The sequence below is a fragment of the Hyaena hyaena genome, unplaced genomic scaffold, assembly GCF_003009895.1.
Source record: "Hyaena hyaena isolate Hyena2069 unplaced genomic scaffold, ASM300989v1 scaffold_152, whole genome shotgun sequence".
In the NCBI taxonomy this organism is placed as follows: Eukaryota; Metazoa; Chordata; class Mammalia; order Carnivora; family Hyaenidae; genus Hyaena; species Hyaena hyaena.
In genome coordinates, this window is record NW_024080784.1 from 2035131 (window position 1) to 2060905 (window position 25775).

Consider the following 25775-nt stretch of genomic DNA (forward strand, 5'->3'; position numbering starts at 1 on the left):
ATGGGAGGCAGGAGCTGGGAAGCAGATGTTCAGAAAACATTAGAATTATGGAAAAGACCGGTGAGGGTTTTGTACACAGAGATGTTCCTGTGGGCTGTTCTGTTTTTCTCCTTCAAAAGAGGGAAAACAGCAAGGGAATGTGTCTTCATCTCTTTCTTTAATGGCTCAGCGTTACCCAGGCTCCCTGTTACACACAAGTTCATACTAAGAAGCATAATAAGAATGCTGTTTTTATTTTATTTATTTTTAAAAATTTTTAAATTTATTTCTGAGAGAGAGAGAGAGACAGCGTGAGCAGGGGAGGGTTAGAAAGAAAGGGAGACACAGAATCTGAAGCAGGCTCCAGGCTCTGAGCTAGCTGTCAGCACAGAGCCTGACATGGGGCTCAAACCCACAAACTGTGAGATCATAACCTGAGCCGAAGTTGGACGCTTAACCGAATAAGCCACCCAGGCGCCCCTTTATATATTTTTAATTTTTAAAAATGTTTATTTATTTGAGAGAAAGAGTGAGTGTGAACAAGGGAGGGGCAGAGAGAGGGAAACACAGAATCTGAAGCAGGCTCTAGGCTCTAAGCTGTCAGCACAGAGCCCAACGTGGGGCTTGAACCCATAAGCCACAAGATCATGACCTGAGCCAAAGTCAGACGTTCAACTGACAGAGACACCCAAGTGCCCCTAGAATGCTGTTTTTATATGGCATCCTTTTGTCCCAGGAAGTTCAAAGTGCCTTACTTATATTAGTTTATGATGTGGAATGGAAGAACCTCATTAGATCATGAGTGGGGGGATATAAGGCAAAGTGCAGTAAAAAATGCTAACATTTATTACTGTTTCAAGTTTTGCCACACTCTCCTCTCTCCACACCACCATTGTTCTCTGAGCCACCATCTTCATTGATCTGAGGACATTAGCAGCCATCTCTAATTGCTTAACCTACATCCATCCCTGACCAACCCCGAGTCAGCTCTCTGTGTGGCCCACTGGGGGGCCTTGAAAAGCAAATCCATTGATGTCAGTCTTCAGAATAAAACCCTTCAATGACTTCTCATTACACTGAAGATCAATATCTTTGGGGCACCGGTGGCTCAGTCTGTTGAGTGTCCAACTCAGGTCATGATCTCCCATTCATGGGTTTTAACCTATGTCAGGCTCTGTGCTGACAATTCAGAGCCTGGAGCCTTCTTTGGATTCTGTGTTCCCCTTTCTCTCTGCTTCTCACCTGCTCACACTCTGTCTCCCTTTGTCTCTCAAAAAATAAACTAAAACATTAAAAAAAATTAACCTGCTTACAAGCTCCTATAGGTGGGTCCCTACCACTCTTAGTGCTTCATCTCAAACCACACTCCCTGACCTCTTCCCTTACTACGCTGACCTTATTTCCACCCTTTCCACAGTTGCATGCCCCCTCCTGCCAAAGGGCCTTCATATATGTTATTCACTTTGAAGTCTCTTCAATATGCTCTTCAGCTAGTTAACCCCTACTGATCTATATTTGCTCATCATTTCTTGAAGAAAGCTTCTCTTATTGTGAAGAACAGACCCTGTATTTGCTAATAAAACCACACATATGACACCCACACCATCTCAAAATCACAGAAAGGAGCACCTGGCAATTTTTACTTTATGAAAGTTTCTCTTCTGCCTGTGTCCTGCCCCAAACTCTTCCTCTCCCAACCCCCCTCACTTCTCAGCATCAGAAGAGCCATGGGAGACTTTACCTATTTTCATGTCCTTGCAGCTGCAGTGGCTGAGGAGGAGCTGGTTGGACAACAGGGCTGTTGGGGGTGGCCGGGCTCGGCTGGGCCAGAGGACTCTGCTGGGCCATGGGGCTCTGCTTCTCTGAGCTGGGCGCCGATGCCGGGCTGTTGAGCTCTGCAAAGGGGAGCCAAAGTGGCAAATGCAGTCAGGTTGGCATCTAATAAAGGACAAGAGGTGGCCAGAGGTGCTAACTCTCTGCCTCCTCAGATGACTCAAGGCTTTGTTCTTTCAGTTTCTGTTAGCCTTTAAGATGGCAGATAAAACTTATTAATTATCCAATTAGCTTCCAATACCATTCACTGAAATAGTACTATCTCATGAATTATAAGTGTTGCTGAACAAGGTTAAACAGAGTCTCTTGTCATTTTCTCAGCAGAAAAGATGACAATAAAAAAATGGTTAAAACAATGAAATAATCCAAAGGAGTAAGCTCTAAAACATATTCTATTTTTCCAGTGCTGCCCACTGAGAGAAAACATTTGAGCCACTACTTTTTGGTTGTAATGACATTCCCAAGTTTGGACAAGGAAGTAATCATAATGGAAATTAATGCTTTTCATAACATTCTCTCTAGTTCCTTGTTAGTCTTATTGCTCAATCACCCCTGGTACTCTATGGTTCTTCAGAAAGAAAAAGAACATTGTATAGAAGAATGTCCATACAGTTGTTCTTTGTTAAAAGAGCATCCTGGCGTTTCCTGTAATAGCATCACATTCTCAACTGAAATTATCTGTATACAATGCAATACAAACAGGACAGACATATTTCAGACTGGGGAAAACTGAAAATTGAGTCAGATTTTTAGTGAGCAACCTTGCTTATAGTTAATTTCCATTGAATATTTTATACGTAATGGTGTTTGCAAATAACAGATTAAAAGCACCACAGTCATTTTCCCTTCTGTTCTTTTTATTTGGTTGGGTGATAAAAGGGGAGGTGATCTGTTCTTTTACAGGCCGCTTGTCCCCTTTCTTGTCTGACAGTCCAAATTTTGAAATTTCTTCTCCACTTGCGGGGTTTCTCATCTTCAGCACTGTTGACATTTTGGCCAAGACAGTTCTTTGCTGGAGGGGGGGGGGTGGCTGTCCTGTGCACTGTAGGATGGCTGGCAGCATCCTTGCTCTCTACCCACTAGATGCTGATAGCATCCCCACCCCAATCGTGACAATCAAAAATGTCTTCAGACCTTGCTGAACATCCCCCAGGGGGGCAAAATCACCTCAGTTGAGAACCACTGTTTTATATTGAAATTCAGGTGACTATTTTGTGCCTGCTTGCCAGTTAGCCCCAAGACAAAATCAGGAGACTGAGGAAAACAGAGGGGACCAAGGTGAGTGGACCTATCACTCTCCATGTGGGAGGTTACGACCACTCACCAGTGAGCTCTGGGGACTGTAACCTGGAGCATCACTAATGAGTCAGCAGCTACAAACCAGTAATGAGCGAGTGTCTGAGAAACGGTGACTTTACGGTGACTTGGTTCTTAGATCCTCTTGGCCCTCAAGGCATGGCAATGAGTTGTACCCCTCACTACTCTTCAAGCCTCAGGGGGGAGTCCTTATACAGAGAAATTCAAGACACAAAGTGGGAATTTAAAATTCTTATCAGATGCAACATTTTCTAAATGAGCTCTCTTTATACCACAAAACTTCCTCAAGCTTTTCAAAATCAATCTGACTTTGAAGAATCCTCCAGAGCTTAACTGTTAACATGAATACACTTTTTTTCTTCTTCAGATTTGTAACTCTATCATCTCTGTTGAATGGGTTCTGGTTTAATATAACCATAAACACAGTACTCCCGGGACCACAGGGAATGATTGAATAACCCAGTGTCTTGAAATTCACACTATTTATCTATAATGTCACACAGCTTGATCTCTGAATGAAACTGGTACTGAGTAAACAGGATATGGGTTACAAGAGATGCTGGATTTTTGCAAAAGTAGAAATAAGAATCAACCTCAGACACGCTGGCACCACCATAGTGGCAGCCAGGTTCAGGCACTCACCCTCCTGAGGAATGATGCGGAGGGTGACACTAAGGCCAGCGTCCTTGATGAGCTTCACGATGTCTGCATGAGGCATGTTGATGATGGACTGGCCGTTCACCGCTAAGATCCGGTCTCCCACTTTCAGCTTTGCGCAGCGGTCTGCAGGACTGCCATCGATGATACGTCCGATTTTATGGGGCACAGCTAAAACAATCCGCAACAGAATCAGATATCAGGAGTATTCCTAGCACTGTTCTTTTTTTTTTTTTCTTTTTTAATATTTTTATTTGATTTTTGAGAAAGCGCAAGCAGGGGAGGGGTAGGGAGAGGAGGACAGGGTCTGAAGTGAGCTCTGCGCCGACAGCAGCCAGCCAGATGTGGGGGTTGAACTCCCCAATCGTGAGATCATGACCAGAGCAAAAGTCGGAAGCCTAACCGACTGAGCCGTCCAGGTGCCCCCCATTATTGTTTTATCTTTGGATCCAGCCCCACAGGGAAAAAATGTGATGTCAGAATTCTTTCTTCCATCAGTAAACTTGCCTTTTGAAATCATAATCATGCCTATTAAATGTGGTCCCGTGCATTCCACTGAGATTGGAATTTCTAAATTCAATTTCTGTGCAGTGACAGACCAATTCCAAACACATGGACTAGGGGTCCTCAAACTTTGGTGTATCATAATCACCCTAGGATTAAAAATACAGCTCTTTGGGCCTTACGCTGATCCTGTGCATCAAAACGTCCAGGAGCAGGTGAGAATCACACATTTTTAAGAAGCTCCTCAATCTTCTAATACATACAAAAAAATTTTTAATGTTTTTTTTTTTTAATTTATTTCTAGGAGAGAGAGAGAGAGACAGCGTGAGCAGGGGAGGGTCAGAGAGAGAGGGAGTCACAGACTCTGAAACAGGCTCCAGGCTCTGAGCTGGCAGTCAGCACAGAGCCCGACACGGGGCTCGAACCCACGAACCGCAAGATCATGACCTAAGCGAAAGTCGGACGCTTAACCGACTAAGCCACCCAGGCGCCCCTAATACATACAAAATTTTGATAACCATAGGCATAAGTTACTGTGAGATCATACTGTAGACATAATAATACACAATTTCAGAAAGATACAATAAATGCCAAGAATTCAATTTCTACCTTTCTCTATTTTACTGAGAAAAGAGAACAGGGAAGGAGAGAAATCTATATTAACATGGGCTGTCACAACTGGTGAAGAAGCTATGCTCAATTTCCCATCATCTACTAAGCTTCGGTTTCAAGGTTGATGCTGGTTTCAAATCTTATTTCTTCTTTCTGATTTAATTTATTAAGTGGTGCTGAGATCTTGCTAATATATGATGCATAATATATTGCATCAAAGCTAAGATGCCATTATGAAAAACTGTTGTTTTAGGTACCACAAGAAAGAAGGATGGATAGAAAGAAAGCAAGAAAGCAAGAAAGAAAGAAAGAGAAAGAACAAAACTCTGCCAATTAAACAATGACACTCCATCGACTGTAAGATACTGTATAATTTTTTAGATATTTAAAATATTAAGATGTATATTAGAATTGATAAATTTTGGAATATGTCTCTTTAGAATAATGAAAACTTATCTGTGCGTGTGTGTGTGTGTGTGTGTGTGTGTGTGTGTGTGTGTAGGGAGAGCCAGGTACATGAGGATAAAGATTTTTTATCAGGTTGACTTCTATTCAATGTAAATGTTTGAATGCCTACCAGATTAACTATTTCTGGGCTCAGATATCACTGGCACATGTTGTCCCTTTGACCACCCCCTCCTTCCCCAAGGAGGTTATAATCTAGACACCTGTTTTTTTCCCTTTCTCCCTTCGAGATAGGGAACCCCAGCCAGGAAATCACCTTCAGTTACTCTGTGTTATTTCTCTCCCCAAGGAAGTCAGGTACTGATTTATCTGTGTAAAGAGACAAAGACACTCCACCATTTGTTATGCTCCAGGAATGTCTGCTCCTTGAACTCTCAATCTTATGTATGTGTTACAGTGAAAGGCAGAACATCAGCTAATAACCACGGTAAGGAAGGACAATCAGTGAATTAATGAACCAGAGCCTTGATCATATTTCCATTGTGAAAGGTTATAGATAGCATATGAAAATATTGGCTGAGCTGGTGTTTCTGAAGTAAAACTCATCTTTAATGTTTATTTACAGGCACTAATGGCTTTAATTAAGAGCGCCTTACTTAAAGCATACTAAAGATCATCATAGACTCTCAGAACAATGTACTTCTCAAGCAGAAATTTAATAAGAACTCATTCATTTGGTTATTTAAAAAAATAAGGTACTGTAAATTCTTTGGTTTTCTACCATAATTAGAGTGACATTTATTCCTTCTTTTGCCCCATTTCATGTTCAATAGTCCTGGAACAGTCAATACATGACACGACATCCCTGGTTTCCAACATGTCTATTACTATCCATTATGTGATCCTTGGAAAGTTACCTGATGTCTCTGAGTTTGCTTTGCAATAGTAAAATTGGGGTAATAATATACTTGACTTCACAGGATGGCTCTGAGAATCAAATGGGTTGTCACATGTGAAGTGACTAGAACAGTAACTGATGTAAGAATTGATCTAGAACTATTAACTTTTCTTTCATTTTCTTTATTACTATTATCTTTTTAATGTTTCTGATATCACTATTGATATGCATGTGTGCTTGTATATAGGTATACACTTGAATTCTAACTACATGGGATAAACCTGTAATACTGTTAAAACTAAAGAAATGTTTTGCTTACAACACAACAGTATCTCCTAAGTATCAGCACAGAAAAGCGCCTCCATTTGGGAAAGAGAGATGTTTTTTGGGGGATTCTACAGATGCTAGATGAGGCCAAGCATCCTGTTTGTTTTTATCTGGTTTTATGAAAAAGATGTTGCAGGTCTCTGTACGAAAACGCCAACTTGTAAGTAAGACTATTATTTAAAGGGAAATTAGTATAATACAGATGTCCTCATTATCTGCATTGAGTCTTGAACACACACAATTACAACTACATTAAAATATATATAATTTAATCCTTAAGAGATGTGAGGTGCCAGATAGCATTATCATTACTTTTAGAGTGGAAGAAACCCAGCCACAAAGTCATTAGCAATTTGCCTAACTCACAGAGTCCAACCAAGCCTTAGAATCCCAGTCTGCCTGATTCCGGAGGCTTTGCTCTTAACCACTGCACCAGGCTGTGTCTCTTGACTTTGTGGTCTCTTTCCTCCATGCAAGGGCTTGCTTCATGAGCACCTGGTGCTTTTATTTGGTGAGTGCAGCCTGCCTCTAAGCAGGAAGTACAAACACTTCACCAGTGGCCCTCATCCAGGGGAGAGTGGGAGGCAGAAACTCTGCTCGAAGCTGGTTCTTCGTGGCAGCTGTCTTTTGACAGGCAGGACATGAGAAGGAAGGGAGAAGAAAGGGGAGAAAGGAAGGCAAGGGGGAGGAGAGATAGGGAGAGGGAAATTGGACTGCTCCTCAGATCACTTTTAGTTGGGACTTCACAACATTGTGTCATTCTTTTATTTGAAATCATTTCTTTGGTTATTAGAAATACATTTGAAATGAAATTTAAAAACATACTTTAAAACACATACAGCTAGTATCTGGATGATTTACTATTTTGAATTATCCATGCCTCTACACCCCTCCATTACTGTGCATTACTTAGAATCTCTTGGGCATAAAGCCCCACATGTTTCAAAACACAGATTTCACACACACACACACACACACACACACACGCGCGCGCGCGCGCGCGCTTTCATGATTTCAATAACAATTAAAACAAAACAATAACTTATCATTTGTTAATATCCAGGCACTGTGCTATGCACTTATTTTAAATCCTGATAGCAACAGTGTGAAGTAGCTGAAAGTATAATAATAATGTTTAGTTTATTATTAAGAAAACAGAGAAGTATCACAACCAAGACTCAAACCTATGCCTGTGGCTTCAACCTTAGAGATACTACCTCCTTTTTTTGATATATGCCAGGTTATTAAGGACTGAGGGAATGGCTCAGCTTAAGAACAGCTTAGCATGCTGCTTGAGATTTTGAGATGAAAGTTTCATTGTAAACATATTTATTTGCTTATGATGATAACTCTTAGTTTCAAGGCCATTTTCACTTTACTGTGGCAGACAGAATAAAAACTAAACTAAAATAATAAAGACAAAAATTAAATAATGAAAACTGAAATAAATTCTCTGAAAGACACCTAGAATGATTGAGTGGCTTACATAAAATGTGAGTGAGTACACAATTTAAAAAGGTGTGCCTGTAACTGGAAGTATCTGACATAGTTCTGTTAAAATTGTTTCTATTGGCATGTAAGTTAATAAAAACAGTGCTTAAAACTCTTGGCAGCTGTAGACAGCTTCACTTTTTCTTTACCGGCATTTTCCCTACACATGTAAGTACATTGAATGTTGATGTACAACAAATCATTGACAAGAGGGGGGCTCAGAGAGGATTCTCTCTGAAAATAAGATGCAGTTCCATTTGCTCAGTTATAAAGTCTACAGAACTTATGACCTAAGTGCTTTCTGTGCATTGCTAATGGAATTACAGAGCATGGAAGAGGCCTTGACCTTGGTTTCTATTATTGGGATGAATGGTACTCGTTAATTCTCTGGGAATTGATGACTAAGGTAACTACTGGAGCACAGTCCATTTAGACAGCATGCCTTCCAGACATCATCTATCAGGCGGCAACATAAATCAAATCGTTGGACCAGTCTTCTTGACACAGTGTGCTTAGGATACACAGATATTTGGGACAAGTTGCAATATGTCATGAGGCTTTGAACATACTGACATTTGGGAAGTAGATGAATTAACTCTTTGAAACCTGCTCCAGGACACACCCTTGTCTCAGTGGGGCTATTCAGACACAATCAGTTGGGCTGGATCCTAAATTTGTTCTAAAGGCCTGGATTCTTTGAGTCTTTGGCCTCACTACTACAGGAGGCAATGATCCTCCCTTTTTCCTGTTTGGTTCTCTTGCTGTGTGATCTATCCAGGCTCCTTCAGCCATTGGTTCATCAATGAACCTTTCTTGAGTTCTACCTTGAGTTCATTCCCATAAAGAAGATGAGACAGTTACCTGGATGCCTTTGTTTTTGCTTTGGCAATAGATTCTTCCTGAAATTTCTGGTGATGGATTCTTCTTGAAATCCTTAGCTGCACCTGAGGGAAGGGGTAGTAGTTCCCTCCCTGTCCACTTTTTTCATGTTTCCTTGTTGTTTTTCATGTATTTTATTTCAGAAAAGGAAAACCTATAACTCACGTTTACATTTAATTATCTCCTTGTTAATAGATCCACAAAGTGGAATTGTATATGGAAGTGGAGGAAAGCATTAGATAGGGAAAGTGGATTCTGCATCAATCATGTCAAATTTATAAGCAAGAAGTTTTTGAAATGAGTGTGACAATGTAAACACTTTGAAGGCAATCAATAGAATAAACTCTCATTAGCTCCCAATTCCATTAAACTGTGAAGGTTAAACAACATGCCATTAGCTTTAAAGGCAAGGGAAGTTAGTTTGGATTTAAAATCTGTGACCTGACATGAAAAGAAATGTGTGTGTGTGTGTGTGTGTGTGTGTGTGTGTGTGTTCAGTTGGATGATTCCGGTTGCTTTTCTTAAAATAATCTGTGATGGTGTGTGTGTGTGTGTGTGTGTGTGTGTGTGTGTGCGTGCGTGCGTGCGTGTAACAGTTGGTTAAGCATCTGACTTCAGCTCAGGTCATGATCCCACAGTTTGTGGGTTTGAGCCCCTCATCAGGCTCTGTGCTGATGGCTCAGAGCCTGGAACTTGCTTCGGATTCTGTTTCTCCCTCCCTCTCTGTCCCTCCCCTGCTAATCTCTGTTTCTGTCTCTCAAAAATAAATAAACATCAAAAAATTAAAATAATCTGTGGCAGTGATTTACGGCCTAGTTTCAGAATTGTGGGTCAGAGCAGGAGGATCAGTTACTCTGTCAACAACACATTTCTGTATAGCATCATCTTACTAATGGCCCCAGTGCTTGGCACTGTGTGAGAGACAGTAACGAAACAACACATGCTATCTGGCCTCAAGAAACTCATAGTCAAGTTGGAGAGATTCATATAAAAATACCTATAACACAAACTGGCAACTCCATGGTTGCAGATAAAGGTAGTAAAAGTAGTAGGCAGCAAGGGTAGAAAGGAGGGGTGAACCATTGAGTTCAGGTATGGACTCAGAGATTGGTGAGGAAAAAGGAAGTTCATTTTGGAGAAGAGGGCACACAGCCTAGGCTAAGTGGCAGCTCCCTTGGTGAAAGAGTCATGGTGGCCCCCAGGGACCTATCAAATCCATGGAGGAAGAAGCAAAGAGAGGGGCACCTGGGTGGCTCAGTCGGATAAGCGTCTGACTTCAGCTAAGGTCATGATCTCACAGTTCGTGGGTTCGAGCCCCGCGTCGGGCTCTGTGCTGACAGCCAGCTCAGAGCCTGGAGCCTGGTTCAGCTTCTGTATTTCCCTCTCTCTCTGACCCTCCCTGTTCATGCTGTCTCTCTCTTTCTCTCAGAAATAAATAAAACATTAAAAAAAAAAAAAGAAGCAAAGAGACATGCTTTGAAGGTCAGGTCTGTCCTGCCTTGAAAATTCTTGTTTCCCCCACTGAGGTCCCTGATACAATGACTTCATCCAGATGCTCTAGATGGACCCTGAACATATAGGAACAACAGAAAAGTAATTGTCTCAGAGCGTTCCTATCACTTTAACCCATGGTGAAGAATCCTGTTTTCCTGCCTTCAGAAACCTGGGCTTAGCATTGATTGCTTATTTTCCATATCTCCTTCCTAGAAGTCCTGGATAAGCATGTTCTATTGTGATAAATCCATTCTGCTAGATGTTATTCCTTCCTAGAGTGTGACAGTGTCCTTCGAAAGAGTTTTTCTTGGTCATCAGGAAGTGGAGATGTGGCAAAAACATGTCTTTGGTACTTTTAAAAAAATTGCAGTAAAATTAAGAAAAAAAAAACAGACGATATGACTCACTTTCCTCTAAAAGTCTGTGGAATTTGCTTTCCAAAAATGAAAACGTCTTCCCTGACATTCATAGCCAACTGTGTTGCAAGACCCAAAATCGAGCAGCTGGTGTTTTAAGGACTGCATATTCCAAAAGTGCACTTTTTCCCTCTCGGCACCATTAGTCATTCTCTTGTGGTTGAATGGTTGAGTGACCCTGTAGTTGGTAATAAGCAGACGGTCAGATGGGAGAATGGGAAGAGGAGCCCATCAATGGCAACTGGGAAGTCCAGCCAAACTCATGTTTCCAAGGGCAGAAGACACCATATAGAAAGTATTTAACTATCTTCCTGTATAGAAAAAAGCACTTGTCAACTATATTTTACCCTGTAGACTTTTATTTTGCACCAATTAAAATCTCATAGTGAAGTTGTGAGAGTAAATTGGTAATCTAAAGAAACCTCATTGTATTAAGAACTATAATTAGCTATAACTGGACTGTTCCATCCCAAAACATGAGGCTGGGTTAAAATGGTTTTGTTGTTTGCAGAGATTTGGTGGGTTCATAGTTCAGGGCTGGTTTCAAGCTGTGTAACATGTGCAGTCCATCCTCAAAAGGCCCTTGTGTTTGGTTTAATGTCTATTGTCACCATTTGACATTCTGGGTTTTTTTTTTTTTAAGTTTATTTATTTATTTTGAAAGAGAGAGAGAGTGAGTGAGTGAGCAGGAGAAAGGCAGAGAGAGAAGGAGACAGAGAATTCCAAGCAGGCTCTGGGCTGTCAGCACTGAGCCCAACCTGGGGCTCCATCTCACTAACCGTGAAATCATGACCTGAGCCAAAATCAAGAGTCTGATGCTTAAGTGACTGAGCCACCCAGTCGCCCCACCATCCTGACATTCTTAATAACGGTTGAACAAGGACCCCACATTTTCATTTTGCACTGGACCCTGAAAATTATGTAGTTGATCTTATGTAGATACAACCATGATATCACTCCATTGTTTTAATGTCTGCAGTGGAAGATGGAAACAAAAATATGTTACAGCTACAAAGGAAAATTATCACAAAGGTGGGTGGTAGGGAAGGAACAAAAATAGCCCCTTTTACTTGTGCTGCATTTCTTATCCCCATGCATATCACTAGAAGAGACAGTCCAGAGAATTTCTGTTAAGTATACTGAAGATCCTTAATTCTTCACATTTTGATTCAAGAACCCTAAAATATTACCTTAATTCTTTTGTGGAAGTTATCTTCATGTAATTAGTCACTCATTATTGAGTCATCTACAAAGCAAATGTTCTTTATCTGTCTTTAAATAGACTTTAATAAATACCACCATATTTCAAGGAATTTATGTTTTTGATATGATTTATTTCCTTCACAATATGACAAAATGTCTAGACATTAGAATGGCAGGAACCAAAAAACTTTAGAATAGTTATGATCCTCAAATCTATCACTGGCCAGGAGGGTAGGCATGTGGGGGAATGAGGAGATGAACCGACAACAGAAAAAGACTTCCACTTCTAGATACTTAAGCCTTTATTTTCTGTAGAGGTACTCTCCATTTTATGGTCTATCCTAAGGGCTCACTTTTTACTTTGCTAATTTCTAGGTAGGTAGGCTTTTCGTTTTGATCTGTTTTGGTCTGAAAGTTGCCATAAGAAATTTGATCCCTAAGTCAAATATCAACCCTATTCAGCATTTTTGTGTAATCCCCTTCCCACTCCCCCAAACCCTGATAAAGAAACACATGCCATCACTCAGTAAAATCAGCAACCCAGGATTCTATAGTCAAGGAGTAGCCAGGGGTGTTCTGTGTGGCTCAACTTGAGTAATTTTAGTGAGGAAAACTGTATAGCTTTTAGCAAGTTTTCCTTAAAAATAATCATGGGAAACCAATTTGACAATAAAGTATTTATAAAAATAATCAAACAGCAACCTGATTCAGTAATAATTAAAAAGTTTAGAGAGTTATTAATATTAAAATATGATAAAGGATTTCCTTTCCTGCAAAGCATAAAAACAAGTTGTTTTATTCCTTTATAAAAACAGTCACAGGGTTGAAAGGAGGTATTACAGTCTCATCCCAAACAAGCAAGTCTCCCTTTCAAAGGGTTAGTTGCTATTTTTATGAAAAATTTAGTTCCTGAAAAAGAGGTTCCTTTTATTTATAATTTAATTGTGGAGACTTTATCAAATCATTACCAGAAAATACTGGATTATTCTATAAAATGAGAAAATCCTATAAAAATTTCAAAACTCATGTCATGATGTAAAAGGCACAAAATAATCAGAATAATTGTCCTCTAATGGTTGGAGATCTCTTATAATTAAGACAATTGAAGTAATAGGTGCACAAATGAAAACAAAATAAAGGACAACCTAAATGCTTATAATGAAAAACCACAGTGTCCTGCCCTAATCCTCTAACATCCCCTCAGTTCTGTGATCCAAAGGCAAACGCTGAAAATCTTTCAGTTGTTTCTTTTTCACACTTCTAAATTATATTCTTACATGGCTATTTCTTAATTTGCCACTGGAGTCAAATCTATTGACTTCCTATAATGATAGAGGATTTGGCCTTATCCTGTGGCCCACCTCTTCTCCTTTTCCCTGTACGGTTTTATCATTAGTTCTAGTTAAACCAGCAATGATAATTGCTGATAGTCTTACCATGTAACTGTTTCTCACTGTAGTGCTTTGGGATTTCATTTCTTTTCTTGTACAGTTTGCCTCCCTCTCCACCTTAAATCATGTTTCTGATTGTGTCATCCCTCCTCTGCCCCAACTTCTGCAATACGCTATTTCCTAATTATCTCCCCTAAAGCCACTCAAGTCATCTGTTCAGTTGAGCTTGGGGTGGGAGGCCCTCCCTCCCATAGGTAGGTAGGCTTCTCTCAAGTTCTGCTGCTCAGTGATACTCAGGGGATTCCTGTTGTACTCCAACATGGGATGCATGGTTCCAAAACCCTGGGACACTTTTTTTGACTCACTCTCTCGTTTTGCTAGAGGATATCCTACAGTATCGTCCTAAGTAAGCAGGCCTGGGAGAAGATAATTTTTCAGTGTTTAATGTTTGAAAATGTCTTCATTTTTACCTTCTCGTTTGATTGGATTCTAACTAAAATTCTAGATTGTTATGAAATCACAGATTGAAAAAAATCTTTTTTTTCTCAGAATTACAGGCATTACTTCACTGTTTTCTAGTATCCAGTGTTGCTACTGAGAATTCTGAATCCATTAGGATTTTTGTTTCCTGTATGTGATCTATTTATTTTCCCTTTTTCTTTTGCAAATGTTTAAGATTGCCCCTGTGCTTTTGCGGTCCTAAGGTTCCACAACAATGCATCATGTTGTGGTTCTTTGCAGTCTGGAGACTCGTTTCTTTTAGTTTTGGTGTCGGGAATGTCCATATAGTCTTTCTTTAATAACTTCCATTCCATTTCTTTGGTCTCTGTTTTTGGAACTCTTATTGGATGGCTATTGGGTTCCCAGATCCATCTGTCAGTTATTACTCTTCTCATACATTCTCTTTCTTTTTATCCTACTTGTGTGATTTCCTTTACTTTTCCTTTCAATCCTCGCATTGAATTAAAAAAAATAATGTTTATTTTCTGAGAGACAGAGAGAGAGAGAGAAAGAGAGAATGAGTGGGTGAGGGGCAGAGAGAGGAAAACACAGAATCCGAAGCAGGCTCCAGGCTCTGAGCTGTCAGCACAGAGCCTGACACTGGATTCAAACTCACAAACTGTGAGATCATGGCCTGAGCCGAAGTTAGATGCTTAACCAACTGAGCCATCCAGGTGCTCTATCAATCCTTCTATTGAATTTTTAATTTCAGTTATGATGTTTTCAGTTTCTAAGAATTCTTTCTTTAATCACAGTTTTCTTTTTTTATAACATTCCACTTTTATTATAAATTAAAACATCACAAGGTTGTAATATCTATGCATGTAAGTGAGACATTTTTGAAGCTTTCTTTTGTGCCCTCAATTATCTCCATATCTTGTAGTATTCTTTCATTATTGTCTGCTTGTTTGTTTTTCCATTTTAAAAATGAGCATTTCACATCTGGCATTCACGGTTGTTGTGTTCCATTCTGTTCCAAGATTTTTTTTAAAGTTTATTTATTTTGAAAGAGACAGAGATAGCATGAAAGGAGGGGCACAGAAAGAGAGACAGGGAATCCCAAGCAGGCTCTGGGCTGCCGGCACAGAGCCTGATGCAGGGCTCAAACTCACGAACCTAGGAGATCATGACCTAAGCTGAAACTGAGGGCAGATAGTTAACCAACGGAGCCACCTCGATGCCCCTCTATCCCAAACTTTTAAAGTTTTGAGCTGCTCTGAGTTTCTAAAAAAATAAGATCTGTGCTATCCATTTCTGTTTTCAGTTTCCTCTGTCCTGCAAAATGTTGCCACCTTTTTGTCTTTAGAATATTTTCCCCACTCATGCTCATTGCTTTCTTCCTCCTTTACTCCCATGTTATCGGTGCCTAAGAAATGGGAGGAGATAGGCATGTTACAATTTTACCACCATTAATTAGAAACTGGAAATATCTTTTGTAAATTTAAACTAGTTGTTGTCACCAGCATTTCAGTATATCAGATAGAGATTTGGAATCTATTTAGAAATTTAAAAATGTCAATAGTTTATGTACCCAAACTTTAAAAGTCCTGTTGTCTCCTGTAGCCCTGACAGATAAAAATGCCAAAACAAAACAAAACAAACACAAAAGAAACAAACGAAGAAAACAAACCTGCAACTTTTCAAGAGTTCAGAAAATGTCATAAAATTACATTTCATCAGCTCCAGGTATTGGGTTAAAAGTGTTCAATAAAACCAATTTTTTCCCTATATTTTTTGACTGCCTTTTGAGACTTCACACCCATCAGTGCGCTTGGCTTTCAGTGATTTCTCAGCAGGCCCAGTAGAAACGGTTATAGTTACAAGCAGGTGTTGCTGACAAGTCATGTTTCTCATCTTTACAGATGCAGTGTATTCTATCTCTGCCATCTCCTTTGTCCTTTTATAACTTCTGAAATTGTGTTTTGTAAAAAGTCACTTGGCTATCTTCACACAGTTTCCCTGTTACAATAGGTAAATGTCAAAAGCAATCAGGTGCAGTATCAGCTTTTCATTGTATTCCCCTAAGCCCTCGGGCAGATAATAACTTCTTGCAATATTTTCTTAATGTAAACGGAAACAGATACTAACCCAGGCAAATGATCCCTCCTGAGCCAGCTGTCCTTCTCAATATGTTATCCAGAAGATTACATGAATATTTATTGGGTCTTCAGTTTCCCACAGAAGCCAAAGTTCCACTAACAGGGTATATTGTGTTTTAACTTGAAATAATGCAATTTTGCATGACTGGATAAAATTAAATATGAAAAGGCCCTCAAGCAAAGTGTTCAGGAGCTAGAAGATCTTGATCACATATATATTTTGCAAGCAGCTTCAGTGTGACCTGTGAGTGGCCAAATAAATCATGCCAGAGTTTCCTTATTTGCAAGGGAACTGTCACTCACACCGTTTTCCTTTCTTAGTCTTCTCTTTCTTATCCAAATATGTACATCTTAACTTCATTTAGATTTCTGCTTACATGCATTTTCTCTCACCCCTTGCATTTTCAAGCATAGAGACTGTGTGTGTTTTCTGTTTTACTAAGCAGACATGTCTCCATAATTAATTTCACCTGAGATCATCATCATGAAATGAGTTTTATTACTCTAAAATGAGAAGTGAGTTAGGAATGAAAAATGGAAGGCTAAAGAGCCTGAAAATGTATTTTGTTTTCCACAGTGAAATACCAATTACACGCTAGAGGGAAGAGACCAAGAGTGGCAAAGCACATCACTGACAAAGATATAAGGAAAGCACAAAACCACACAAAGAGCCCTGCAACATCATTAGTCCTTAGGGAAGAAATGCAAGTGCAAACCAAAATGAGACATTATTAAACAACTACTGGAATGGATAGAACAGAAACAACAACAACAGCAATGAGAAAGCCTGAAAATAAGTACACACACAGGACGTAGACCACCTGGAACTCACATAAAGGGGAATACAAACTGGTACAGCCACTTTGGAAACCACATGAACCAGCAAGCCCACTCTTCCATACTTAAATGAAATGAAAACTATTCTCACACAAAACCCTAAATGAAAAGCTTCATAGCTATTTTCTTCAGAACCACCAAAGAGTAAACAATCTGAATATCCTTCAACAGGGGAATGGATAAACAAACTATGGTACATCTATACAATGGAATGTTTTTTTTCCCAGGAACCAATGTGGATGCATGAAGCAACATGGACGAATATAAACTGTATTATGCTAAGTGGGGGAAGCCAGACTCAAAAAGCTACCTACGGCATGATTCCATTTATATGGGAATAGGCAAAACTAGAACAGAAAACAAATCTGTGGTTGCCAGTGCTGGGAGTGCATGGAGGGGTTGACTCCACCATGGCGGTAGTTATATAACGAAATACATTTGTTTAAACTCACAGATTATCACCTAAAAGGGTTAAAATTAACTATATCTGATTAAACCTTAAAAATGGGAGAAAGAGTGGGGTGCCTGGGTGGCTCAGTTGGTTAAGCGGCTAATTCTTGATTCTGGCTCAGGTCATGAGCTCACAGTTCCTGAGTTCCATCCTCGCATCGAGCTCTGTGCTGGCAGTGTGGAGCCTGCTTGGAATTCTTTCTCTCCCTCTCTCTCCCTCTCGCTCCCTGCTTGTGCTCTTCCTCTCTCTCAAAAGAAATAAATAAACTTTTTAAAAAATGGGAGAAAGAGTGAAAAAGCACGGGGGAGATAAAGAGAAGGTTTTGGATGGAAATGAATAGATGTAAGTTAAAAAGAACTGTCAAATAAGCCAGAGGAGACAGGAGGTAGGAAGGGGAGAGTAGGGGGAGGGGGCAGTCTAGGAAGCTTTTAGAGAGGAAACACTGCCAAGTCTGCATTTTAAAGATGAATCAGACTCTTCCAGGTGGGCACCACAGTCCCAGGTGATGTGACCTGGCAAAGGCACGTGGCTGTGGATTAGCAAGGTCTGTACTGTGGGTGTGGGCGTGCAATGAGCACAAATGGCGAGACCCAATAAAGGTAGGAAGTACAGACTGAAAGGTCTTATTGGTTATGCTGAGGGCTTGGAATTTATTTTACAGCCATATGAGAAGCCACCAATGGATCAAGAACGGTAAGTGATATCATCAGACTAGTCAATTTAGACAGAGTGCCATGGTAGCTGTGTGGAGGGTCGAGAGGAGGGTGGTAAGAATGTTAGAGGCAAAGAGGGCACTTAGGCCACTACAATGCTCCAGTGCAGGGCTGTGAAGTTTGATGTGCAGCCCAATGTGTAGCTATTAGCTGCATGGGGCTATTTAAACTGATGGAAATGAAAGGCAATTCAAAATTTAATTCCTGAGCCACACTAACCTTATGTCAAGTGCTCCATAGCCACATGTGGCTAGTGGCTGCAGTACTGTATAGTGTAGCATAGACCACTGCCATCATCCAAGAAAGTTCTACTGCACAATGCTAATGTAAAACCTCAACTAAGGCATTAGCAGTGGTGGTCAAGAGGGCCTGATGTATCTAAGTTTTGTATGTGGAAAACATTTTTGGGTAACAGCTTACCTTAGTCTCTCAAGAGTGGAAATGTAGTTGTGTATACATTCAGCTAAGATACAAACTTAGGTACCTGGAGGCCTGCTTTAAATCCTGTGATCTTATATACTGACTGGAGCTGAGAGCTACACCTGCCAGTCTTCTATCAACCACTTAGCACAAGGGAGCATTAGTATCAGTGGCCAATGGGCTGCTATAGACTGGATATTTGTGTTCTTCCCACATTTATATGTTGAAACCTAATCGCCAAAGAGATGGTATTTGGAGGTGGGACCCTGGGAGGTGATTAGGTCATGAGGACAGAATCCTCCTGAATGGTATAAGTACCCTTATAAAAGGGATCCCAGAAAGCTCCCTTGCTCCCCTCCCCTTCTGCCATGTGGGGTCACAGGGAGACGATGGCTGCTTATGATCCAGGAAGCTGGTCTTGACCAGATACTGGATCTGCTGGTACCTTGATATTGAACTTCCAGCCCCAAGAATTATGAGAAATAAATTTCTGTTGTTTATAAGCCACCAGTCTATGGTATTCTGTTATAAAAGCCTGAACAGACTAAGACACTTAGCAACCAGGTTTTATTGTGTTTTAATTTTGTCAAGTATCTATAGGAATATGAACTATTTTTCATCTTGCTGTTACTCTAGCAAGTCTGTAACACATTTGAATGAAGATTTCTAAGTTGGAATATTCTACTTCATGTTATCTCAGTTGTTCGGTGTCAGAGAACCATAAGGTCTCATCTTTTAAATGATGTGCTCTTCCTTGCTTTCTGAAAGACCCTCCTCATGTGACAAGTCCATAAATATACATCTTTATGATGAACAGCCTCTGAACAGAAGGTGTTGGGCACTTCACCCCTGAAAGCAGATGGGTTCACTGGTTGCCCAACATCTGGGCACGTTTGTGAAATAAACCCTACACAATTAAGATCTGGAAGAGATCAGACTGGAAAATGAAAATGCTAATAGCAGGCCCCACTGTTTAGTAAATTTTCTTTAACCCTGTATACCTTCAGAATGCTTAGTGATCATCACTCTGAAGAGGTTGACTGATTAGTCTCTAGAAGTGATTCCAAGCAAAATACTGGCAATAGCTTGGTTGGGAACAAACCCAGCTTATAAAGCAAAATGCTGGTCAAAATGAACAAATAAAAAATGCTTTTACCAGGATTTGGTGTGACAGAAATCAGTTTGGGTACAGGTACTCCCTGAGTCCTTGGTAAAAGCTGGGGCTCAAAAAATTGCTATTCATCCAAGATCAAATATCCCTTTATGACACTCTTTCAACATAGCTGAAAAATGGTGATAAATAACAATACTGTGTTCACTTAACAACATGTTTTAAAATGATTGTGTATATGGAACCAGCTTTTCTTATATGGTTGATCATTGGGGAAAAAGAAGAAAAATGAAATTACAGAGAATTTAATTCAGTGGGCCCAGAATAGATTATAAAGAGAAAGTGCCTTCTGGAAAAGTGATCTGTAGGCTTGTAATTCATTGGAACCCCATGGAGAGTGATAAACGTTTTGCACTGGTAGAGGGTGATCTTGTCCCTGAGGGCTGGGCTCTCATTGTAGTTACAATCTCCCTGCATCTAGCTAGTGAATAACAAAGAGCTGCAGGACCTAAGCCCAGAAGAAACAGCTACTGATCACCCATTTGCCAGCTTTTAAGACAACCAAAAAGCTGAAGGTAAGAAGGCATCCACACATCCACCTTCTGCTGCTGCCTGGAGAGTCTTTGGACACAATAATAAAAACTCATTAGGAAAATGATTCCCTGGAGGGGAAAACTCATGATTTATGAGCTCCATTCAAATGATAAGAAAAATGGCCTAGTATTAAAAAAAAATGCACTGTGGACACTCACAGATTCTTTGATAGTTTGCATAGCTCCTCTATTTGAAAATAAATAAGAATAATGATGTTTCTCTGTGGACTTACTCTTACAATTAAATGATCTTTAAATCTGTTAGTGCTAAGAGAGTGAAATCTTTATAATCGTCTTTCCATTTTAGTTAATAGATGCTTCAATGTTCAGATATCAGAGTACTCAGAATTTGACGTAAAATCTTTTTGTGTTCGCTTGTCTGCCTCCTGGTAGGACCTAGGCAGCCAGGTTTTAACTTGGTGATCAAAAGTAGTCATGCTCAGGACTGAGGGAATGAAGTTTAATCAATAGGTCCTATTCATTCTGCTTTTAGCTGGTAAGATCCTATAAAGAAGTAATGTGATTGAGAAGCTGTTCACTTGGAACTGAAATGGGTTGTTTGTTAATGAGGATTGTGAAATGAATAACTAACTTGAAGGAATACTTTTTTTCCCAAGGCACTTGGGATGCCATCCAAAGCCTCCTGTGTAGGACGATATAATTATCACAGAGGTGGTGTTCACACAGATGGATGGCGATTCCAGGAACAGCCAGTGCCAGGAGGAGGTAAATCAGAAAGTAGACTGAGGCCACAGCCTGGACCTTCAGAGGACAAGGGCCTCACAATCGTGATGCTTGAGACGAGAGGGGCTGCCCAGAGATTCAGAGGCAGCTCCCCGGAGCCTGATTTCTTAGAGGGCTCTCTTATCTGAGACTTCACCAGGCTCTGCGCTGCATGTTGAATCATTTACTCAGGCTATGAACAACTGATGGGAAATCTGTATTCTGGGACATTACTCCAGTTCTACTTTATTATAGTGTAATTTCTCATGCTGGGCAAGGACCAGCTTGCACACAGTTCCTTCCCCTAAGTGATCCTCTGCTGCTTTGCCCATTCTCAGAGATATGTCTTGCTGCCTTGGAGGGAACAGAGTAGCTAGGTTTAGGTCCAGGGAAAGGTAAAGCAGAGCACATTCCCACTTTTACTTTGATGAGATAGCATGGGATTCCTACTGGAGGATCCAATCAAATCCCTCCAACATAAATTATGTGACAAATCCTTGAAACACATGCTACCAGGAACTGTGAGAGATTCAAAGAAATGCCATCATTCCTTGCCCTTAAGGAACTTATAATCTGTTTAGGGAAAGCAAACCATGAACACATGAAAAATAAAATGACAATCTTAGAAAGCTAATCACAGACATAATAACAGAAAGGAAGTCAAGGATCAGTCAACAATTAGAGTATACAGGAAAAAATTCCAATTAAGAGTTAGAGAAAACACTTCAGGGAGAAGGGCCAGGCAGAGTCTTAGAAAGAGATGAAGTGGTTTTTGAGCTGCCTATGAGGGATGTTTACTATTCGGGCAGCAGTCTACCTCACTGGGTGACTGTGGAAATGAAACACAATGTAAGATTCTTAGCACTTGGCCCGGGAGAGAGCTTGATGACATTTATTATGGGTGAAGAGGAGGCATTCCAAGTGGCAGCAGGGCAAAACATGGGCACTGGGACGGGAGAGCAAAGTCTTTCTGGAGTAAGTAACTAAGCCAGCTTTGATAGAATAGAATCGTGAGGAGCTGTTGATAAAAAGTGGCTGTGCCCATGTCATCTAGGGTCTTGGACGTAAGAGCAGTGTGTTGGAACTTTAACCTATAGATATTTCTATGATGGGTGTTATGATCAGGGCCTTGTTATAGGAAGATTGGACTGTCCATCACAAGTGACATCTTGATATACTTTGCATCATTAGCAACTGCACCTCCTCCTACACTAGCCCCTTGGACTACCTCCTAAAGTGGTAAATAAATCATGCTAATAAAGGAGATTGATTTGATTTAGAACATATGTACATCAATACAGACTATGAAGACAATCCTATCTTTTGTGTCTATGTAGACTTTCTATTGTGAAGACATTTGCTTATCTTAAGGCCTCATAAGTTATATTTAGAAGCCAGATATTTGGAGGAAAACTGGCATTTTATGTGATGTCCTGCATTGTTCCCCCAAACCCCACTGTATTTCTTCTGTTAGAGCAGCACTCACATTAACAGTGTGTTACGCCTCCTGAGTGAGCTGCTGTCGGCATAAAGCCCCAAGTGGAAGTAGCGTGTTACCGAAAGAATCCAAAGCAGAGGGTTCATTTAAGGATTAGGCAGATGCAGTGTTATATGTTACAAAGCTGGTTAAGAACTCTGAGGGGAAATTTGCCTTTGCAAACCAATGAGAAAGAGAGGAATGAAGCTCATTTTCTAATTTCCACGTTCAACTGCATTGGGTAGGACTTAAGAAACTCTGTAGCCATGACTTTTAGGGCTGGAACATTGGTTGGTCCACATTTACAGTGATTTAGAGAGGCTCAAGGTCCTAGCACGGGCATCAGTCCCACCAGGTACCTTGCTTTTAATGTGGTCAATGAACATGGAGCACCCGGGTGGCTCAGTCGGTTAAGCGTCCTGGTTTCAGCTTAGGTCATGATCTCATGGTTCATGAGTCCAAGCCCCCACATTGGGCTCTGTGCTGACAGCTCTCTCCCTCTCCCTCTGCTCCTCTACAGTTCTCTCTCTCTCAAAATCAATAAATAAACTTAAAAAAATAAGGTGATCAATGAACAAACCTCAGTATGGAGGTGTGAAGAAGATCCACTGCTACAATCTAAACGTATGAAATATAAGAAGGAGCGCTTATAGATTACTGATATTTAGAGACTTCATTTAGGGCAGGTCTTGTAACCACAGGGCATTACAAGAGTGTGCCATGTTACTCTCGAGGATGGTACAGTGAAGTGTGGGGTAGAGCCGCCCGGGGGCCTCCAGCAATCCCATCCCTTTTATCTCTCTTTATATTATACAAAGGTTATCATTTTACAAGTGTGCCAAGTGTAAAGGGGAGGGAAACGCTGCCTTAAGTTGCCTTGAAAGGGGATCTGGTTTAGTGTATTTAAGTGCTTGTTTCAGATCATTTCTTGATAGAGGAGCCACCTTTAAAACATAATAAAAAATGAAAATTACAAAGGTTTAAAATGATAGCTTGCGCCAATGAAAAATCAGTGTTACCTGAGGCTTTTCACACATAGACAGAATGAACCTCCTAGCTCATTTCCATGCTGATTGATGGCATAACAGGATTTAGAGTTGGAAGTGGCTCTGAAGACCGCCCTTTCCTTATGTTTCAGATGAAGAAGCACACAGGAGGACCCTTGCCTTGTTCGAAGCATGTGGTAGGTCAGTGATGGATAAACTGAAGCGAGGCTCCAGCTTGTCCAACATACTTTTCACTGAACTTAATCTGCTTGTATTGGGAGTAAAACCAAGGAAACCTTGGCTTTTGATTTTAATTTGTAACTTCCTTGAGTTCAAATGACTATTCAGTGGCTGCATGTTCTGTGGGACGAGTTTGGTGGGAAAAACCCTAAACCGTTTCACTGCTTTGTTCACTTTTATTTCACTGTTTTCATGAAAATACACTTTAAAATGTCATAAGGATCTGCTACCCAAGCTTTTGAATTTCCAGAAAATCTGTTAAACTCTAGACCCTATAGATATCATTAAAGACTCTGAGAAAAGTCATCAGGACATTTTACCTAAGATAACGAACTCCTTTTAGAATGTCAGATTGCAGTGGGCCTTGGGGAAAGTTAACAATGACTACATCTGTACTCCAACCTGGGCCAGAGAAAGCACACATACGGAAACAAAGATTTTTCACGCCGGCACAGAGCTGAGAGACTGTTTGTTAGCCAGCAGTGTGCTAACGGGTGATATGCTTACATCTTTTTTTTTTTTTTTTTTTTACTCCTCAGTAAGCCTAGTGGCTTGAAGGGTGTACAGAGCTGTCTGATGTACAAAGTAAGGCCAATGGCCAGGAGAGTGTGTGTGGGAAGGGGCTTCTGGCTCATCCTCCTAGGATGTGGACTCTGTCCTGATGGTAGGGGAGGGTGCTCTCTGAGGGCCCTAGCCCTCACTAGCCACTTAGTCTGCAACAGTGCCTGCCCAGCATTTTGGGACAGGTCAGAGTACCTGCATGCCCCCAGAACTATCACCAAATCCTTCCCCCATAGTAAGACTTCATCCATTCATCTTGTCTCCCATGCACTCCATTATTTCATGCCCACTTCATACTCACCTTTCCCTAGAAAGGTCCAGCTCCTGATTCTGTAGTCCCTGAGGTCCCACCCCACCTCCAGAAAAACAGAGTCCCGGCTGTTAGGTCAATATCAAGGAAGGCAGGAAGGGCCACAATGACCATGCCCCTACAGTGACTGCTTGGATCGTTGCTGTGGCTGCTGTTCTGAGTATGTTCTCCCTTGCAGGCCATGGGCCTGCATCTAAGTTTACAAATTCCCTCAACAAGCTGCCCACCTCTACCACTGATGCAGAAGCTGCCTGTGTACGTCTACCCCATAAATGCCAACATAACCTTCCTGAAGAGCAGGAGACTGAGGGTTTACTTTTATTTCATCATTTGTGCCAAAGCCCTTCTTGGAAACCTCTGGGAGGAAAGCAGTTTTGGGGAAAGTTACAGGAAGCATGTACAAGGACAGGTGATAGCTCTTCAGTGAAACCTGGATGTCAGGGCTCAGCCTTGGGCTGGGGAGCCCTAGCCTGTCAACTCCAATGCACATGGCCACAGGGGCATCTTCACAGAGCAAGCATTGGCTCCAGTAGGAGGGAGAAAGTGACCTGAGTCTCCGTCATCCTGTGCACACAGACCTCAGCGAGAGTGACAACAGAGCTATTCGAAGGCAGGAAATACCTTGAACTTTGCAAATATGCCAAAGTCTCCAGTTTTTGAGAAGCTCTAACATGGTTTCCAATATTTCATATTTATCAATAACACGGCAACAAACATCTCTGTATACAATTATTGGTTAGAATATTTTAAAGAATTTAAAATTCAATTGCTTATTACAGAGAACTGTCCCAGGTTCTGGTCTGGAAAGCACTTTGTTTTCTGGTTTCCAATTTCAAGGTATGGAAAAAAAAAACCCTTAATATATTGAACAATGGGACAAAATGCTCAGGAAACTTGCTTATTCCCACTTTAAATCAGGAAGGATATTGCTGTACCTCAGATAGAGTCTTCTAGGTCCTATCTCCTCCCAAGCAATGTTTGGCCTCCTGTGTCACTGGCTTTAGAAGGAAACAGTGTGTTGCTTAATTATATTAACTAATGTAAAGGAAATTTCTTCTTAAATTTTGGGAAATAATATTTTGAAAAAAATATGTGGGGCTTGGTAATGAGTCAGACTAAATGCCAGGGAATAAATAATTCAGGAACCCCACTTCCAAATTTTCCACTGGTTGAACATCTGGCATCCAGAAAGTAATTCTTTTTCATCTCCAGGGTGGTGAAATTTACATTTGTTTTCTCCATCTTTTCTTTCTTCTCTGATAAATTCAATAGAGGTATCATATTTGTAGGACATTCTAAAAGGCACTGCTTCAGGCCTGAATTTTGATGTTTCCCATGATGTTTCTA

At 40.6% G+C, this 25775-nt stretch overlaps 1 protein-coding gene across 1 annotated transcript in view; it reads right to left on the bottom strand.

Annotated features, from left to right (window-relative positions):
• Positions 1-25775, bottom strand: part of MAGI2 (membrane associated guanylate kinase, WW and PDZ domain containing 2) — a 1134938-nt gene that overhangs the window by 135054 nt on the left and 974109 nt on the right. The window contains exons 17-18 of the mRNA XM_039239084.1: positions 3772-3957; positions 1721-1874 (exon numbers count right to left, since the gene is read on the bottom strand). Of these exons, the coding sequence (XP_039095015.1) occupies positions 1721-1874; positions 3772-3957 (340 nt within the window). The remainder of the gene's footprint in view (positions 1-1720; positions 1875-3771; positions 3958-25775) is intronic.